We start from the raw sequence: 21,880 nt of genomic DNA, 5'->3' as shown, positions 1-21,880 counted from the left end.
ACTGAGTGGTGAGAAACATTTGAAGTGTCCTCCTCTTCATACTGGCCTAGCTTGAGTTCCATACAGAGAAAAGGAAGCAAATTTTAGGTCCTTAATAAGAACCTTTGGAGCACTAAACACAATGTGGTAATCGTATTCTCATTTTTAATGCTTCTTTTCTTCAGGTGCATAAGTTTTCCTCTCCTTTCCAAAGGAGCTCTGCCACTGCCTCTCCTTGTTTCATTTGTGTGGAAAATATCCATGACAACTTATTCAGGTTTGAGTGGGAAGCCCTCTGGTTCCTGAAATGGATAATTTGATCTAACTCCGTGGAATCCATCCCTTACATTAAAGTCCAATAATGATAGCAATACTATTAACAATGACAATTGCTCATAATTACAGCTCATGCTCACTAACCATAGGTTCTTTTTGTGGTCACTTAAATCATCTTAAAAGCTGTTGGTCTCCCAATATGTACCTTTGTTTTTTAAATGCTGTAGAAACATGTGGTAACATAATATAAAACCTTTTTTCATAAAGAAAACTCACAGAAGGGCTGAAATACAGTTAGCAAATTTGGAAGTGTATACCTTGTGTTTTGGGAGGATTTTGTTCCTTTGCAATTCAGATGGATCTTGAAGAAATAGTATTTTCTTTTTTAAAATATTAAATTACCTTGAAGTAGTTGTACAAAGGAGTTTCAATTCAACATGTCAGTCTATGAGTACAATGCATCATGATTAATGATACCCTTTCCATCCTTCTTCCCCATCTTTTCCAACCCCATCTATCCCCTCAAGTTACCAGGTTACATTTTCACATATGTACATTGAATATTCTGACTGTATTCACCAGCTCTTCTTCCTCTATTTGTCTGCCCTTCCTCTCCTTGACCTCCTCACTCCCAGCAACACATGTCAGCTTCCTGGTATTCATTTTGTTAAACTGTAGGTTAGATGTTCAAAAGATTTAAACCTCTGGAATCTTCTCCTGTGCATATATACTTTAGACAATTTGTTTTGTTTTGTTGGTCGTGAGGCCTGAACTCTGGGCCTGGGTGCTGTCCTTCAGCAATTCAGCTCAAGGCTAGTACTCTACTACTTCAGCCACAGTGCAACTTCCAGCTTTTTCTGCTTATGTCATACTGAGGAATCGAACCAAGGGCCTGGTGCATGCAAGGAAAGCACTGTACCACTGAGCCACCTTCCAGATCAATTTGTTTGTTTTTATATACATATGAACCTGTGTAGGTTTTCTTATATATTTATAGTTTAAACCTAATTTCCATATTTGAGAGAAAACATGTGCCTTTTGTATCTCTAAGCTTGACTTACTTCGCTTAACATAATTTTTCCAGATCCATGTATATAGGTATACACACACACACACGTGTGTGTGTGTGTGTGTGTGTGTGTGTGTGTGTGTGTGTGTGTGTGTGTGTATCACCTTTTCTTGATCCACTTATCCATTGTACAATATCTGGGCTGTTTCTGAAACTTGGCTATGGTGAATAGTGTAGCAATGAACATGGTTGTGCAAGTGTCTTTACTTTACCCTGATTTGTAATGTGGGATAAATGCCCAAGAGTGGTATTGCTGAATCATAAGGTAGTTTCATGTTTAGTTTTGTGAGGAATCTATAAATTGCCTTGCATGGTGGTTGCACTAGTTTACATTCCCACCAAGAGCTTAACTTAACTCCTTTTTCCTACAACCCCAATACCAATTATTCCCATTACGTATTTTTATTATTTATTGTAATGGTGGTGAACAGGGGGTTTACAGTTACATAAGTAAGGTAATGAGTACATTTCTATTTGAACATTGTTGCCCCCCTCACTCATTTTCTCACACCTTCACCTCTCCACTCCCCTCAGCCCACAAGCTGTATAGTTCATTTACAACATAGTGTCTAGTGAGTATCATTGTTACATTAGTTGATCCTTTGTCTTGCTGTTTCTGAGATTCCCTTTCCATTCCACGGATCTAAGATATGGGACCAACCCATTTGCCCCTCAGTAGATGAATGTGGATCAAGAAAACATGTTATCTATACACAGAGGAATTCTATCAGAATTTCCATCAGAAATAATGGAAAGACCTGGCAAAAATTATATTACACCTAGCAAGCCAGGCCCTAAGAAATGCAGGTTGCATGATTTCCCCCATTTGTTATAACTAGAATATGCCATTTATGTTCTTCATGATGGCCATTCTTACTTGGATAAGATAGAATCTCAGTGCTATTTGGATTTGAATTTCCTTTATAGCCAGAGATGATGTACATTCCGTGATGTGTTTATTGGGCTTTTTTTTAACCTCTTCCTCTTCCAAGAAGCCTTTATTTAGCTCCTTCACCAACTGAGTTATTGATTTGGGGAGTGGTTAGTTTCTTAAGCTCCTAATATTCTAGATATTAGGTTCTTATCAAACATAGAGCTGGCAAATATCCTCTCCCATTCTGTAGGATGTCTTTTTAGCTTATTAACTACATCCTTTGCTCTGCAGAAAGTTTTTGGTTTGATGTAATCCCATTTGTCAGTTCTTTCCTCTATTTGCTGAGCACCTAGAATTTTACTCAGGACGTTCTCAATTATGAGCTTAATATAACCTATCCCTTCCATTACTTTTCCTTTCTTCAGTGCTCTTAGATAAATCTTTGATTTCAGAAGAACTATCACAGGCTTGCTACTGGCAACTATTTCCTGGTATATGCCCTAGTGATTATTTAGGTAAAATATCTAGAGAGCTAGTTCCAAGGGAACTTTATTAACTTAACTAGCATGTGTGTGTGTGTGTGTGTGTGTGTGTGTGTGTGTGTGTGTGTGTGTGTGTGTGTGTGCATTAATGTGCATGCATGTTGTAGGTGTAAGAGTGAAAGTTTCTTATTCATACTTTAAAATACAGCTTTCTGAAAAAGGAGCCATTCAATGTAACTAATGACAAAACTTAAATATGTTTTGTGGACAACTTTGCTTTTCTCTTAAATGGGAGTCTCTGGCAATACATTTATCTTTTCCACGACCATAGAGTAACTTTAATATACATGATTAATGATGCAAGTGAAATTAAAATAGCCCAACTACTCAACATCTTATTTAGGAAAATATGCTCACTATTTTCTAATTGCAACAAGTAAGATCTGTGGATACTGATGCTTTTTAATTAGGGGAGAAATTTTCTTTTAATTAAAAAAAAAAGAGCTGTTATTTTTTTCCACTAAGTTCAAGAGTGTCCTCTAGTGGAGAGAGATTCTGATCTCAGCAGTTTTAGAAATGGCTAAATAATACCTAATTAGAAGAAACTTGCCCTAAATAACAAATATCCCTACTTAGCTGATTGGCATCCATTGGTTGAAGGGAAAATGTATGATTTTTTTTCTTCTAAGACCTCCTCACATTGAAAGCCTGCAGTGTGACAAGCATTGTTCTCATTTTAGGTAGCAAATGATTTTTTTTTATGATCAATTTTAGTGCTTCTTTGTGGACCTGGTAAGATTGAGCTGACAGTGCACCTTTCTACCAAAAAGGTGGCAGAAGCATTTAGTGCAATTTACTGGAGCTTTTACAGATATCAACTTGAGGCATCAAGAATACCATTATCTTCCAGACTCCATCCCTGACTGACTGATATAGTTGATGTATCTGCTTGGCTACCTAAGTCATAGCTTAAATTTGCCTGTTATTTAGTATTTGAAGGAAACAAAGCAATGAAATTGAGAATATTAAATAAAAGCATCTCTTCTCTGTAGTTACAGAATTCTATGCTAATTTCCTGTGTCTATAGTTAAGTGTAGCATATAGCATTAACACTATCATTTGTGTAACAGAAACTGGGTTTGAGTAAAGAAAAAAATAGATAGTTGCTCTTAACATCAAGTTATTTTGTTGTTGTTGTTGTTGTTTGTTTGTTTGTTTTTCTGTCAGCCATAGCGCTTGATTTCTGGGCCTGGGTGCTGTCCTTGAGCTCTTCAGCTCAAGGCAAGCATTCTACCACTTGAGCCACAGTGCCACTTCTGATTTTCTGGTGGTTTATTGGAGATAAGGTTTTCACAGCCTTTCCTTCCCGGGCTGGCTTTGAACCGCCATCCTCAGATCTCAGCCTCCTGAGTAGTTAGGATTACAGTCGTGAGTCATCAACACCCGGCTTCAAGTTAGTTTTTTACCTAAACTGAACATACATAAAATTTTATTTCTGGTTCTTAAATTTGGGGAAACAAAAGAGCAATCAGGAGAGTATCCATAAAATGCTTCAGTAACTCAACAGTCAGAGTCTTATTGTTTATAAGAGCCAGTGTTTATAAATGTTGGTTTTTTTTAATGGTAATGATGATCAGGAATTAAGCCTCATATAGCTGTGAGCAGATAATTTTCAGAAAAAGTACAATCATGACTCTGACACAAATATAAGAATAAACATGTTTTAGAAAAATGTTTGCTCATATGATTTGAGAAGGCAAGGTACATATGTCAATGCAAGGTCAAATGAAGTTGGAAGAAAATATTAAAAATTAGATAAGTATTGAAATGAATTGTAAAGCTAAATAACTGATTTTTTTACTAGACTGCAGAGAGAAGGTGGGAGAAGAGAATCAATTAAACCTGGGCACCAGCTACTGGTCTTGAAACATAATATTCATTTTTTTGCTCTATTTCCCATATTCAAGGCTGAGAAATAACTCATTAATTTATGTCTTGTGATATCATGTCTTGAGGTGTCATTCCTTGAGAAGGACCTATCATATTTGTAGTACATTTCCTAATAATCCATAACTTCAGTCTCATCCTGAGAAAATGCCAGGTAAATTAAGTTGGAAGAATATTCTATAAGATAACTGACTGGTTCTTGTCCAAAATGTTATAAGTAACCCCCATTTCATTAAACAAGTCATAAGGTAAAAAAAACACATACTTGGGCTTTTGGGGCACTGGTGGCTCAAGCCTGTAATCCTAACTACTCAGGAGGTTGACATTTGAGAATCATTATTCAAAGTCAAATGAATCAGACAAATCCATGATACTCTTATCTCCAATCAATTAACAAAAACTGGGAAATGGAGGTGTATCTCAAGTGGTAGAACACCATCCTTGAGCAAAAATACCAAAAGAGCTCCAGGTGCTGAGTTCAAACCCAGAACCAGCACAACTAACCACTGTATAAATTTGAGAAAGATGAAAAATACTTGAAAATTATGTTCATTTAGGAAGATATTTATTAAATCAATGAAATGATGAAAATGATAACTTCCCCAAATATGTGTATACCAATGGTTTGATAGCATACTTTCCTCACTTCTCTCCTTAGGTGATTCAGCTAATCTTACCTGCAAAGCTTTCTTTGGGTACAGTGGAGATGTCAGTCCTTTAATCTACTGGATGAAAGGAGAGAAATTTATTGAAGATCTGGATGAAAATCGAGTTTGGGAAAGTGACATTAGGTAAAATAGTTTTTTCCCTTTTTTACTTATACAGTCAAGTTAACATTTGTTCTGTTAGCAAATAAAAAGTGAGTTAAAACAAAAATGATTTTTATTTTTGATCATGATAATAAAATATTGTAATATTGAATGGCAAAAAAGCAAAGCACTGTTAGATTATAAAGTTGTAAAATATGAATGCCATTTGCACAGAATTTAAGAGAATTTTTAAAAGGATTATATCACTAGTAATATAGTAACTATGAGACCAAAATATGGTAGAACATACAAAATGTAGAATTACATTCTATTTTTGGAAAAATTAGTGTGCCTTCTACTTTGGTTTGTACTTGGATGATTTTCTTTCTTGCCTTTTTTTTAATTGTTGAGATTAAATATTGGCAAGTTTCTATGTGGATTCAGCCAAATACAATCTCTATTTTCCCTTTTATGGCTTTACATATTGAACCTACCAAGTGGTAGATAAAGCATGCAATGGAATGATAAATGATATACAATATTATCATCTTTTTAGTTTGACTTTAAAATCTAAATTTTATGTAGTAGAAATGGCTGAGTGCTGGTGGCTCACACCTGTAATCCTAGCTACTCAGGAAGCTGAGATCTGAGAATCACAGTTCCAAGCGAATCAAGGAAGAAAGTCCATGAGACTCTGACCTGATTAACCACCAAAACTCCAAAACTGGAGCTTTGGCTCAAGTGGTAAAGCAGTAGCATTGAGGAAAAAAGTAAAAGGTCAGGGACAGTGTCCAGGCCCTGAGCTATGGACAGCGCCCAGGACAGCAGCAAGAGGAGGGGGAGAGAGAAGGGGAGAAGGAGAAATAATGACATCAAGTGTATAAACATTAAACATATTATACATTTTGATGCCATACTACATAAATTTCTATTTTTCCACATATTTACACATGCATTCACTTTTAATTATGCTGACTCAAATTGTGTGTAGGCGCAATTTACTTCTTTTTAATCAAAATGTAAACAAACAATAATAACTAAATTTGAACCAAATAAAAGATGGTTATTCATAAGCCCTTCTCTATCTAAAAGTTGCTCTGGCTGTATAAGCATTTAAACCATGGTTTTCTTTTTAAATGCCAAAAGTTTTGAAACTTCATCAAAGGTATAAGGAAAACTTTTTTCAGTAAAAAGTAAAACCATGTAAAACTGTCATATAAGATCATCTCTACTGAGAATCTTCTTTCCCAGGGTAAACACACAAGATCTCTTTAGAATGCTCCAAATTGGATCCTTGAAAGTCCAGAGAGGCAATTCTCTAATATGTACTAAAAATATTCTTCCATTTTTCATTTTTAAGACTTCACTCTTACTTTCTCTCCATATTCTTTAAATTTTTTCAACTGAAGAAGTCCAAAAATCTTCCATTACTGTATTTGTTTTGGGGTGTCCTTGGGTAAGGCTCTAGAAGATATTTCTTTGACTCTGCATTAGAAAAATTGCACAAAGATGAGTTATCAACAGGTGGCAAGGAGAAGGTGGAAATGCTGGGAGCTGGAAAGGAAGTCCTAATTTTAAAAGGTTCCCATTTGTGCTGAGATTAACTAAAACCTTTGACAGTGAGATTAGTGAACATTTACCATTAATTTTAAATGTCAGAATTAAATACTTATCAGTACTTTCAGTCTACAGGTTTATAATTTCATATTTCTTTAAAACGAGGCAGCTGGTTTGTATCATTAACAAAAGTCAGGCTGGAGGTTTGAACTGAAATGTCAAAATAGCTCAGAATTTTTCTTTTCTTTCTTTAGTTCTCTTTTAAAATTAACCTGATATATAATTAGGCCTCCAACCCAAGACTAGAATTTCTTGTCTCACCTTTACATCATATTTCTTCTTAAAGGAAAAGCAATTTGTAAACTTTTCTTCAAGGTCTCTCTCACCTCTTTATTATGACAGTATGATTGTCCTGCTAAGAGAGATAATTAACTGCAACTTCATTAGCATCTACAAAGACAAGCTTCCTTATTAGAAATGAAGAAGGAAAGGGCACCATATAATTTAATTAACATATCATAAATCCATAGTCAAATTTTCAACACAGACACTGTAGGTATGTTTGCATCAGATCCAGATTCATCTTCATTTCCTTCTTTTTCCTGTATGTGTATGTGTATGTTTTTGTGGGGGTTTTTTGTTTCGTTTTGCTTTATGTTTTAGAATTCTTAAGGAACATCTTGGAGAACAGGAAGTTTCTATCTCATTAATTGTCGATTCTGTGGAAGAAGGTGACTTGGGAAATTACTCCTGCTATGTTGAAAATGGAAATGGACGTCGACATGCCAGCGTTCTACTTCATAAACGAGGTGAGTGTAATTTAACTCTCTCTGCAGGAGTGATACATGGAATGTGCAGTGAATTAAATTGTTTTTCTATGCAAAATTATCCTAAATAAAATAATCACACTAGTCTTAAGATGATCAAATATTATTAGACCCAAGTCCATCTGCTATTCACTATTCCAAAACTAATACTCAGAGATGGAAGCTGGTAGTTGGAAATTGGGCTTAACTTAAGAGCCAACACCCTAAGAAGAGAGGGAACTGTTTCCCAAATGGCATTCAGGTATAGAAATGGGCTTCTGTGGGCCTTTGGCAGCAAAGGAGGAATAGGGGACACTGGGCAGAACATTACCCTATATGCTAGGGAAGGCTTTCATCCTCCAGAGCTTGAGTCATTTTTGTTTTTAGCATCTGGCCAAAACACAGCCAACCCTGACCCCTCAGGGTTAATTCTTCTAATCATTTAGCTAAAAAGAAATTCCTGCAAGTTAATCCTCATAGCATTATACATTTTTATGGTACTTAATGCACTGAGTTAGAATAGGAAGGGACATTGCACATTTTGATGCTATCTGAGAGTCAGAGAAATGCTAAATATAAATATATAAAGATCATAAATATAAATATGAAGATTATTTGCAGTTAACATCTTAGTATTTTAGATGTGAATTTTCTTTGACATTTAGAATGTTGGGAAAAGGGAAAGAAATTCAAAGAACAATTCAGGAAAAAGTCAAAAGACAATTCAACAAAGAGGCAACTATTGTTATAAAGTCTGACACCACCATAGTTGAGTGACTAGCTCAAATTCTAGTCAAATTTGGAGTCCTTGCTCTGCTTTCATGACAAATAGAATCTGAATGACATGTTTATCTTTCCTTAAGTGTTAGGCTTGTGATAATGGAATGAGGGGAAAAATATGATCAACTCTGTAATGTGTTAGAAAGATAAGAGAAGATAATAAACATGGAATGAATGACATACTATCTATACATAGGAATTGTTCAAGAAAATGTTATTTAGAACTGTTATTAGAAATAAGCATAGGTTTTACTGAAATATTTTCATGTTTTTAATTGAAGTATTTTGTCATTGCTGGAAAATTATTTTACTTTTATGCAATTGATCTTGCATAGTTTTTCTTTAGTAGTACTGAACTGGGTTTATAGACCCCCATATTACAGGAGTCCCAACTTAGGTCTGACCACTTGCTTCTATGAGCCAAATAAAGTCATGTGAAAGGCACAGAAAGGAGATTTATTTCATGGAAGCTATGGGAAGGCAACACTTCAGTATCTCTTCAGCCATCTTCAGAACTATAGACGTTAGCTTCAAGTTAAATAGGGAGAATTGGGCGCAGGTTTTGAGAAAAGTACACACAGTTAAAACAGTCTCAAGTCACAAATATGGCCTGGTTGATCATTGCTTTGGTCTTTGTCTCTGAAGGAGTTCTGGAGAAATTGTTATCATGGTACCATTGGGACTAAGGAGGAACAAGTTGCCTGGTGGGCAATCTGCTGAATTTTTATGTTTCCTTTAAGAGAATAAGAACAAGGTATTGCCTGTTTGAGGAGTATGCCTTTCACACAGAACACTTATCAGTGAATCTTCTCTTTCCTGGAGTCCAAGGTGATTGCAAAGGGACTGCAACAAAGAATAGCTCAGATCAAATGGCACAAATATAAGTTTGGAGGGCTTTTAGTTAATTTACAGGGCTAGCAAAAGCATCTTTTTTTTTTTTTTTTTTTTTTTTGCCAGTCATGGTACCTGAACTCTGGGCCTGGGCACTGTCCCTCAGCTCTTCAGCTCAAGGCTAGCGCTCTACCACTTGAGCCACAGCATCACTTCCAGCTTTTTCTGCTTATGTGGTACTGAGGAATCGAACCCAGGGCCTCATGCATGCAAGGGCAAGCACTCTGCCACTGAGCTACCTTCCTAGCCCCCAGCAAAAGCATCTTTTAAGTTGCTTTATTGTACTGGTGTTTGAACTCAGGGCTTCACACTAGCCTGAGCTTTCTTGCTCAGATGGTATTCTACCACTTGAATTATGCATCTAGCCCTGCATCCACCCTACATAGCTTTTTTACATGTCATGTCCTCCCATGATGATCAACAATTTACCTATACAAGGAAAGTTGTAACTGAGTAATATCTGCCACAGTAACTCCAACTACAAAGCAACCTCATCACTTTTCATCACTTTATATGTATAAATATATAATATTCACATAAATGTATGCTGAATTGTTTGAAATTAAAGAAGAATATAAAATATGAACCATGTCTTTGAGTTAGTGAGATTATTCATATACATTAAAAGGAAGAAATATATTTTGTCTACATTATGCTCAAGACAAACATTCTAGTCTTCAGAGTAAGTACACTTGGTGTTCTCTTACTCAGCAAATTTACAATAATTTTCATTTCAAGGCACATGTTTAATCCTAGACTCTTTGAGGTTTGAGACAAAAGAGAACATTTAAGGCTGTTCTGCTTACTTTATTGAGAAATAGATTCCCTTTGAATAATGTTACTGAGAGTTGTTCAAACAGACTCCTCTTTTGTCAAGGTGACTACAATATTAAAATGGTATATTATTTTGGAATGTGAGTAATGGGGCATGGTTATCAGTACCTAGCAAAATTCATATTGGTAGCTTAATATAAAGTTAATCAATGGAGGAATTTGAAGGAAAGAAATAGACAAATACAGGAAGGACAGAAATAGCTTCTCAGAATTGGAAGCAACTTAAATTTCATGGAATTTAACTATTCCTTATTCCATAACATCTTCCCAAGTGGTCCATCAGTTAATTTTGGATTGCATTCCCTCTCAAAGAAGCCTATTCTATCCTTGGAAAACTCTGTTAAAAAGTGTCTGCATATTTCAATGTCCCTTTGCCCATTGGCTCAACTTTTATACTTTTAATTACTTTTTCCCAAGGCAGCCCTTCAAATCTTGATTGGTTATTGTCATCCTGACCCTGATGAATATTTATGTTACCAAATTCAAGGTCTTTAGCTACTTTTATTTATTTTTCATTTATTTGCATCATTCTTATTTATTCTCTTGACTATGCTCTGAAGAGTTAGAACAGATACTTAAAAGCCACTTTTGCTGAAAAGCACTAACTTGTTACTTGAGCCCACATGTTAACTGAAAGTAGAACAAAAGCTTGGCATCCAGGTCTCCATTTAGTATCTATGTTCTTTGCTCTGTGCCATTCTGTCCTGCTATTGCATTGGAGCTATCTTGGAATGTAGGAAGAATAGAGCTGATGGTCAAATACCCTATGACTAAGATAAAACTACCCCTTGTCTGGTTTCAATGGCTTTCTTAATGTACTAAGGCCTACCTAGACAACCCTGAGGTAAAGAGCAACAACACCACTTATAAGCCACAAATATGGTGTTTCTGACCATAGGAACACATCTGAGACCAGGGTTGTTTAATAACTATGCATACCTCTCTCCCCTGCCCCCAATTCTTTATTTTAAAACTAAAGTACATGTATGTATGGTGGAGATGGGTTAAAATTAATACCTTGCTTTTTTCTTCCCTGTGAAGTGCCCATGATGTGTTAAATAAATCTCCTTTCTCTACCCATTACCACTGCTAGATTCTTGACTTGCTGTTTTGGGATGAATGACTGAACATGACATTTGGAGCCCATGAGATTTAGGCTTATGGTTAAAAGCAACAATTTTAGAGAAAAGTTATAAATTGTACATATATAGATATATTCCACATATATATATCCTATATAGATATCCCATGTTCTAAAATTATTCAGTATCCCATATATATATTATATTATATTATATATAGTATATCCCTTGATTTGGACAACATATATTTATTTCTTTTCTGGGCAAAGTAGAGATAACAGTTAAATAGTCATCATAAGAAGAGAGCAAGAAAAATGAATTATATAGAAGAGTAAAGCTATTAAAGCTGGTTTTGAAAAAAGTTACCTGGTCTAGAAGGGTCAACACCCTCCCCTAGGCTATTTTTAGCATGTTTGGCCTAAGGTTACATTGCCTTAGGCTAAAAAAGCTTCCAGTTCTAGAAAAATAAATGAAGAATCAAGGAAATTGTTCACAAAAAAATTGTGTTCCCGTAATAACTGAGTCTCTAAACATGGAAAAAATGTAGCCAATTTAGAGTGCTTTTTAATACTTAAGTCTTCCACAGTGTTTTTCAAATTTGTATTTATTTCAACAGCATTTTATTATTATTGAAATAAAAGCATTAAAAAGACAAAAAAAAAGTGTCCTTCAAGGTTATGTACTCTGAAAGTCCCACTTAAAGGGAGTGTGTGCCTTCCTTTTAAAGGAGCTGGAGCAAATGAGTCATCAATTTACAAAGGCTGTAATGGATGCAATCTCCTGCTCTAGAAGGGCTCATTATGCAGAATGATTCCACCCCCCTTAAGGAAAAGAAAAGACTTCGGTCAGCATATGATATATTGCAACTCTACCAGCCCACATCAGCCCTCTATGATTCCAAAGGGGAGATTACAGCATATGTGAGCCAATAGGTCCAAATCATTCTTCACAAAGTTCCTGAGAAACTCTAATTTCTGTCAGACCAGCAATTATATAATTGTCACATGAGTTGCTATATTACTGAGAAGACTAATGCTCAGATAAACAACTAGTAGCTGTCTCTGTTCATCCTAAGTTTTTGCCGGTGATTCAAAATTCCTTTACCTTTTGTGTTGAAAGTGTTCTTTTTAAAAAAATTTCCCGGGAGAGAATACTAAAGCATTTGTTTGATTGAGCTTTTATATGCCACAAACTGTCATTTCTTCTGATAGGTAAATGTTCTAGGACATACCTTTGCCAAAATTATCTAACCATATTGTCCTCCACTGTTACCTTTTGTTCAATACTGTTGATATATATGATTTTAGAACTCTTCAATGGATCATATAGATTCTTTGAAATATCACTCCCATCTATCAGATGAATCTACATTTAAGCTAGGATGGCTCCTGCATTAGCCTTTTATCTTTATTTTAAAGTCTTAACAGCATAAAACCCAACGGAAAAGTCTGGAAATTTGAACAAAAAGTTGCTTGTGAATATTCAAAGTTGTCGATTCCTGACACCAGAGAAGGTGCTTGTGATGATCTCTAAGATTCTGGTTTGTTAAAGGTCAGGAAAATGTTTATAAAGCAGACAGAACAAGTTTCTTTGAGAGTACAATGAACACATCAAAACAGAATCTTTGAATAGGGGAACCCCAGACCTGGGTATCAGATGGAGTTCTCCCAGAGGGTGGTTTTTATATTACAGTGTCTCCTCTTACCTTCCCCCCAGGGCTTTGCACTGATGGTTGCATCTTTTATACGACTCCTGGCTCATTTTATTGATTGAGCAGGAACCCAGGGCAACATGGGTAGCAGAAATGCCATGATGGGCTATGTATTATTTATCATGTGTATCTCTTCCTTTTTTAAAATTTCTATCTACCTAACCAATAAGACCTAACTCTCCCTCATTTGGACAGATAGAATCATGGCAGAAACACAATACAGATACACCTAACTTAGCATACCAACCAATAAACACACACACACACACACACACACACACACACACACACACACACACACACACACACAAACTGAGATGAGACTATAACGCAATGACTCTATGAGTCTATGACTCTCTTAATCCTTTTATTCTTATTCCTCATATTAGCTAGTAGTTTCTTTTTACTCATCCTTGTAAGTCTATGGTCAACCTGAAAGTTAAATGCTGGTTCAAAGAGAACTGATATAAAGGACTGACATATTAGCCAACTGGCCTATTTCTTGTTCCTGCCATTGTCCACACTTTACTGAATTGTATACGGAGTTTCTGAATCTTTTACCCACTTGCCTTTCCTTGGGTTTCTAATGGCTACTGCCTGTCTTGCTGTGCTGCAAACACTAATCTTTAGCTTTCCCTTCAAACTGTGACCTTTCTTCTTCTTTCCATGTCTCATCTTTTCAGTTTCTCTGATACAAACAACACTCTAGATGGATATCCAGCTGAACTGTGCTCCAACCTCAGGCCTACCCACTCTTACATCCACCAGGCAATATTGGAATCCCTGCCTTTCATCCATACTTACATTCTGTATGGATGTGTACATGATTACTATCTGCAGCAAAACACTAATTCTTAAGGGCATGGAGTTATAATCGAGGCTAGCTCTGTCTAAGACCTAGTTCTTCTCAGGTGTTCTTTCTGAGATCATTGCTATGAGCCTCACATTTCTTTTCTATAAAATGGGAATAATAAGAAGTCATCAAATAGAGGAGCTATGAGAATTAAATAAATTCATGCATGTCAATACTTATTACAGTATCCGACATACTTAGCACCCAATAAATGCTAACAAACTATTACAAGATTTCTCTACTCTACTATGTGATATTCTGGGTAATGAAGGATGCAGCAATCATGTGTTCCATTAAAAATTCTGTGGATTATAATTTATCTTTCATTAAGATAGTCATCTTGAGCTCTAGCAATTTTATTCCATTTATTCTGGCCATTTGATAGATTTACATTCCCTTGATTGTGCTACCCTACAGGAGAGTTTCATTTACTTAATCATGCATTCAATGTCACTAAGAGCCTACTATGTGCCGAACATTCTGATAGATGCTCAAATTAAGTGAACAGGAAATAACAACTACTATAATTTAGAATGCCATCATCTATATTTTAAATTACAGTGATATCAAGCATTTTTAATAAATACTAATTCTTCCTAGGGAATGTTTGACTTTGAAATTGTCACTTTAAGAGTGTTCATTATGGCTGGGCACCAGTGGCTCACTTCTGTGATCCTAGCTACTCAGGAGGCTGAGATCTGAGGATCACAGTTCAAAGCCAACCCAGGCAGGAAAGTCTGTGAGATTTTATCTCCAATAAACCACCAGAAAACTAGAAGTAGTGCTGTGGCTTAAGTGTTAGATCTCTAGCCTTGAGCTGAAGAGCTGAGGGACAGCGACCAGGCCTAGAGTTCAAGCCCCACAACAGACAAAAACAAGAGTGTTCATTAGTAATCCTGCTCTTAGTGTTTATGTTGATTTATATTGATTACAATAATAAGGCAATTCATTCTTCATGATGTAGGTTGGTAACTGGCAAAGTATCTATCTGAGAAACTTAACATTTGTTAAGCAATGGTAAACCTCTAGATTTTCTCTATTTCCTTCAAAACAATTTTACTTCTCTTATGCATTCTCTCTCTCCCTCCAAAGAATGTAATCAATGGGAATTAGACTTGCTCAATAAACTCCCTAGTTCTGGAAATATCTTTAGTAATGTAATTAACCTGCACATCATTTAAAAGTCATTGTTTGAAAGCTGGATGAATTTAGACCCAGTAGACTCCATTTCTTTTCTTGTAATGAATTATCTTGGTAATATGTATGTACCTGTAACCCCCTCCTTTCCTTGTGTTTATCTGCCTAATTTTTTTGTTATTTTTCTGATTCCCATCCTTGGCTTGAACTCAGTGCCTGGACACTGTCCCTGAACAATTTATTGTCTTTATTCTTGTGTGGAAGGGTGGTTTTCATTGTTGTTTTTGTTTGTTTGGTTGTTGTTGTTTTTGCCCAAGGATAGCACTCTACCACTTGAGCCATAGCTTTACTTCTGACTTTTTAGTGATTAATTGGAGATGAATGTCTCCCAGACTTTCCTGCCTCAGATGACCATGATCCTCAGATCTCAGCCTCCTGAGTGGCTAAGCTTATAAGTGAGAGACAGCAACACCTGACCAAATTTTTCTTTTCTTTTTTGCACCTAATACTTTTATTAACTGACAAAGACCATAGAACTTTTAAACCTCCCTTTGGTACTGGCCATCTGATATCTTTGACCACTGACTTTAAAATACATAAAAAAGTAAAATAGTCTTTAGATATGAAAACATCCTATCATTCTTATTGTTGCTTTTTCAGTGAATCTAAGACAGAAAAAAACACACACTTAATCCCTAACTTCCAAGCCAATGCACCAAACCTGTTACCAGCAATTTAAGGCAGATGAAGTGGCTTCAGTCCTTGTATATGGCAAGAGAAGGATTCAGGCAAGACTTAAACATAGTAAAAGTGATAGAAAATTTATTAGAAAACACTTGGAAAAAACTATATTAAGAAGAAATATATGTGACATAGTTTCCTTCATTTGTAATCATTAGAATGTGCTTGTAAATCCACAAGTAAACCCAATGAATAGTAAAAGACAAAAAATTACACTTGGACATGATAAGTTAAATAGGACCCTAAACTATCACACAGTGAGAGCAAAGGAGGATATTCTTTTTTTTTTTTTAATTTTATTTTATTTTATTTGAGAACATACTGTACAGAGGGGTTACAATTACATGGGCAGGATAATGCGTACATTTCTTATCAAGCATTGCAGCCTCCTCCTTTGTTTACCCTTCACCTCCCTTCCCAGTCTCCCCCCTCCCCCCCACCCAATCATACCCCCCTCGCCCCCCACACACCGACATTGTAAAGCTTGCTTTGACATGACATTTTGTAATTCTCCTTGTTGCAACAAGTCCACCTGAATCCTTAAACGACTTGTTTGTCCCCATCTCCTCCACATGTTATACTGACATCAAATAAAGTGAAAGTGGGGGTTACACTGTGGGGGAGGGACATACAAAGCAACAAAGAAATAATCTTATAAATGCGTTAGAAACACATGCATGATATTCATCACATCAACAGGAGCAAGAACAAGAACCACATGGTTATCTCAATAGACGCAGAAAAAGCATTCGACAAGATCCAACACCCCTTTATGATGAAGGTTTTGGAAAAATTAGGAATCCATGGAACATTCCTCAATACAATAAAGGCTGTATATGACAAACCTACAGCCAGCATTATACTCAATGGTGAAAAACTAAAGCCATTTCCTCTTAACTCAGGAACAAGACAAGGATGCCCACTCTCTCCACTTCTCTTCAATCTAGTATTAGAATGCCTAGCTACAGCAATAAGACAAGATGCAGACATAAAGGGGATCCAAATAGGGAAAGAAGAAATAAAACTCTCCCTCTTTGCAGATGACATGATCTTGTATTTAAAGAATCCCATAGACTCCACTCCCAAAGTACTCAAGCTGATTCAAAACTTTGGCAAAGTAGCAGGTTATAAAATTAACCCCCCAAAATCAATGGCTTTTCTGTATGCCAACAATGAGAAAAGTGTGGCTGAAATTAGGAAAGCGACTCCATTTGTAATAGCCCCACAAAAAATAAAATACCTAGGAATTAACTTAACTAAAGAAGTGAAGGACCTCTATGATGAAAACTTTAAAATCTTGAAAAAGGAAATCAACACAGAACTTAAAAAATGGCAAAACCTCCCATGCTCCTGGATTGGCAAGATTAACATCGTGAAAATGGCCATACTTCCCAAGGTTATCTACAAATTCAACGCGATACCTATCAAAATTCCACCCTCATTCTTCAAGGAAATAGAAGAGACAATCTAAAAATTCATATGGAACAATAAAAGACCCCGAATAGCAAAAACACTCCTCAACGGAAAGAACACTGCTGGAGGAATATCAATACCAAATTTCAAACTCTACTCTAAAGCCATAGTAATCAAAACAGCTTGGTATTGGCATAAGAACAGACCTCAGGACCAATGGAATAGAATTGAAAACCCAGTAAAAGGAGGATATTCTTAAGAGAGAATCACAAGGGCTCAATAGCTATGTGTATATGATCATATAAAATGATGCTTATTGAAATGAGCTCCAAGAAATGAAAGCAAGAGGTTTCTTATTTACTTTTTATGGTTCTTTAAAAAAAATTATTCTGTATTTCCCCTTTTGTCACTGTTTTTTATTTCTGTACCTTTTGGCTTGTATATAAATTTGTATAATTTGAGAAGGAGAAGGGGAAGCACAGAAATGTTGGGACAAGTGATGAAGTAATTCAGCAGTGATACTCACTAGACACTATGTTGAAAATGAACTATACAACTTGTGGGGAGGGCTCAGGAGGGAAAAAACTGGGAGTAAATGAGGGAAGGAGTGACACTGTTCAAAAAGAAATGTACTTGTGACTTATGAAACTGTAACTCCTCTGTTCATTACCTTTACAATAACAATTAATAATAAGGAAAGAAATGTGGCCAAGAAAGCACATGACAGAATATACATCAGCCCATTTCAACCATCTCGCACTATCTTCAGCATTTACAAAGATTGGCTTTGTGTTAAATTGGGAGAATTAGAGTTTTTGAAGAAAGCTTTCTGACTGATCAGTTTCCTGTTCCCTGTAAGTTCTCTATGCCCAAGATTGAATGCTCTATTCTTATTTCCTCATTCTTTTATCCTTCTCATGTCCTCATTATTTTGTGGCCTTCTTCGCCCATTTCATTTTCAGGCAGGTTGTCTAGGCCTCAATTCCCTGACTGCCTGCTTTTCTACTAAATCCTATCACAATTGTGACAGCATCACTCTAGTACATTTAGCATCCATGAAAGAGTCACTTTACGTAAGTCTTAATAACATGCAATACTAAACTATGAGAGAATTTTAGTTCTGTTACTGTAGTCTCTCCAAATAAAAATCATTATGTTTAACAAATTCTTCCTTGGGTAAGATGTTATATTTGATACCAAATTTTTTCTGTATTTTTTTTTTGCTTTTCTGCCCCCCAGTTAAAAAGCAAAACTAAACACCTGGCCAAACTCCATATTTTCCTCTTGATAACTAATGTTAAATTAAATAAATAAAAACACTTGTTGATATTGTGAATGCCCCAAGCCCAAATTGTCCAATATTAACAATTTTGTACTTTTGATTTTTATGTAAGGGGTATTCCAGCAAAGCCATTTGATTGTCACAAAGTCTATGGGCTTAAAAATTAACTCTTTGAGATGACTATTTTTAGGTCTGCCCAAGAAAACAGGCCCCTTAAACCCCCTTCCTCTTCATAAGGGACAATGTGGTAGCCTTATCAGAAATCACCTGCCCCAAATCAGTAATTACCTATCAATCAACCTGACTGTGAGTCACCAAAAGGACCTTAGGTCACTTCCTCATCCTTTGAGGTCACTTCCTCATCCACCCTAGTCATGCCTCCTTTGGACTGTGGGAATACCCCAGGCTCTGAGGTCACTTCTGCATTCACTGGGCCACACCTCCTCTTCTACTCTCTCCAATATTGTCATAAGGTGAATTATCTCAGAGGCCACATTTTGGAATATGAAACATTGGACTCTTTATTATACAGTTAACAGGCTGCCAGTGGCCCATTGTTACAAAGTCCTGCAACCCCAAATACACATTACACAGCTAGGAAACGTGCTAAAGAAATAACAAAAACAATACCAACAAGCCAATTCAGCTTCAATGGAGAGCTAAATTGGGACTCCATGATGACTGAAGATGAGCCAGGAGACAGAACACAGGACACGATCATGGAGACACATGTGGCAAGGCGTCCTGGCAGCTAGGCTGGTCCAGACTTAAATAGGTTGGCGCAGGAAGCAGATCCACAGGAAATTCCCAGTCTCAGGCACTGGACGGACAGATTCAGTAACCTATCAGCCAAGTGCCCACCCCTGCCTCCAGGGATCCAGGCATGCGGATCATCTGAGAGGCAGGTAATGGTCAGGGGATTTCCTTCCACCAGCATGAAGACAAGATGCCAGACCCTAACATCCACTATGTGGCCAATATGGGGCCAGCCAGATCTGACCTCCTTACTTCAGTATAATCTCTCTCTGTCCTATGTTCCCTCTCTGCACACCTACATCTGGTACAGGCCAGCTTTTTCTAATACACTTTTTTCTGCCATAACCACATGGTGGTCTCCTTTTGTCATGACTTGCAACTATTTTCTTAGAGAACATATAATTTAACTGAGATTAACCACCTCTATTATTTTTTGCCTAAATAGCAAAATATCATTTCAAAGGCTCATTGATCTCAGATTTTTCTGATTAATTATAGCAGGGAGATTTTCTATTTGATGGGGTTCACCTTTCAGTCATTTGGATCAGAAATTTACTTCCTTTTCCTTCCCTGTTTAATATATCCAAGTGACATTTATGTTAGGAAAGGACCATTGACTATGGATTATTAGCTTTTATCTCAATTAATAAACAGGGGGAAGGTAGTCCTAGCTAAAACCATGGAAGGCCAAGAACTGATAAATTCTAAGAGTTTTTTGGTTTGTTTTCTTTTTAATCATTGCTATTTTTTCCCAGTACTAGGGATTGAATTTGGGACCCTACACTAGCTCAGCCTGCTTACTAGTTTAGTGCTCTACCAATTGAGTCACAGCTCCAAGCAGCTTTTTATTGGTAAATTAGATATAAAATCTTGTGGAATTTTCCTCTCAGGATGGCTTTGAATAACACCCCTCTAATCTCAGTCTCCTGAACAGTTAAGATTACAATTATTCCTGTGGAGTTTTCAAGTGGACCAAAACTCTGAAGTATTCACTTCTAGGAAAGTCATAGTCATTGTAAATGTTTTATTTACTTTATTAATTCACTTTAGTTTTTCTAACTAATGGTAAATTCTAATTAAAAACTAATTAGTGGTAAATTCTTGATAAAAGACTTTTACTTCTCAATGACATGGTTCATTGCACCCAAACCACGAAGTAAATGTGATAAATGAGTTGATTAAACAAATTCTTAATTATCTTGACTGTCCACAACAGAGTTTCTCAATGTTGCCATATTGATATTTCTAACTGGACAATTTTACCTTCTGATGGGAACTGTCCTATGTAATTGCCAAACATTCCTGTAGCAGGGAGGTAAAATAGCACCTCATTGGGAGCCACTGCTTTGCCCAATGAACAGCAGAAACCCCACGCCTTCCTGAAAACACTTTCAATACATTAGCTACTCACATCAGGGAAATTCAAAAGGGAAGTTAACAGGGTTTCACTGTGAAAACCCTCTAAGATCATACTAAATGTGATTAAAAGTTCAACAGAGCAAGAGCTTGTGCTATAAGAATTGACAAAAGTTTGATTATTTTGTGTTTTTCCTCTTGGAAAAAGCATTTGGAGCCCCTGTACAGATAGCTAGGTAAGCTTTACAGTACACATAAGTCACCCAGAGAGCTTGTTATAAAGCAATTCAGATTCATTAGTTTGAGTGGGAGTCAAGACTTGAATTTCAGTAAAGTTCCTTATTGATGCTGGTAGCTTCTGGTCTATGGACTATAGTTAGCATACCAAAGCCCTAACCTAGACAATAGATCCTTCTGGAAAACATGGTAGCATGTAATAGGTAAAGAGCAACTAGCTCTCTTGAGATCACTGTTCCCTTGAAAAAGGGAATGAAACCAGAGTACAACCAGTCAATGGGACTATTTCCAACTAATTGCCTCATTCTTTTTACATGGTCAACACCTTTGAACCTATTTAAATGTTGGTACATTGCCCTCACACTCTGCTCTTAATGAGGTTACTTGTCTCACATTTTCAATGAAATTGTGCCATACAGAAGGCATTTCCTACTCAGAGATGTCTGAAAGGGCACTCTCTTCAAGTATTAAAATAATTAACCTCTTAAACAAAATAAGCCTACATAGTTGGCCAGTATTACAACATATCTCACTTTTAAAGAAAAAATACACTTAGAAATCTCTCAATGGCATATATATATAAATATATGCACATATTTCAGCCTATACAAAATGGCTATATATAGTGCTCAACCTATGCAAATAGCAATTACTAAGGAACAACAAGACATTTATTGGTGAGCAATAAATACTCATAATTTCCTGTTTTGGTCACTCAAATTCAGCTAAATCTCAGTTATGTTTAATTTGGAAGGACAAATAGCATATGAAAATTAAACTACCATATAGTATTGGTCAACAGTTTGGCTGCAAACAGGCAAAAATTAAGAAGAAAAATGAAAAACTTATAATAACACTAGTAGAATAATATCCCTACATGTGTCAGTGTTTCATTCACGTATATTAGGTATCATCAAACAGAGGCTTAGTCAGGTGCTGGCGGCTCATGCCTGTAATCCTAGATACTAAAAAGGCAGAGATATAAGGACCACAGTTCAAAGCCCAAGCTGGGAAGGAAAGTCTGTGAGACTGTTATCTCCAACTAACCACCAGAAAACTGGAAATAGA

The 21,880-nt window shown here is 36.2% G+C and overlaps 1 protein-coding gene across 1 annotated transcript in view; it reads left to right on the top strand.

Moving 5' to 3' along the window:
• Il1rapl1 (interleukin 1 receptor accessory protein like 1) overlaps positions 1 to 21,880 on the top strand; it is a 1,184,015-nt gene that overhangs the window by 1,120,391 nt on the left and 41,744 nt on the right. The window contains exons 7-8 of the mRNA XM_070040687.1: positions 5,286 to 5,418; positions 7,597 to 7,742. Of these exons, the coding sequence (XP_069896788.1) occupies positions 5,286 to 5,418; positions 7,597 to 7,742 (279 nt within the window). The remainder of the gene's footprint in view (positions 1 to 5,285; positions 5,419 to 7,596; positions 7,743 to 21,880) is intronic.

This window comes from Dipodomys merriami, unplaced genomic scaffold, assembly GCF_024711535.1.
Source record: "Dipodomys merriami isolate MVZ:Mamm:240054 unplaced genomic scaffold, mDipMer1.0.p SCAF_3, whole genome shotgun sequence".
In the NCBI taxonomy this organism is placed as follows: Eukaryota; Metazoa; Chordata; class Mammalia; order Rodentia; family Heteromyidae; genus Dipodomys; species Dipodomys merriami.
This window is presented reverse-complemented; position numbering and strand designations above follow the sequence as displayed.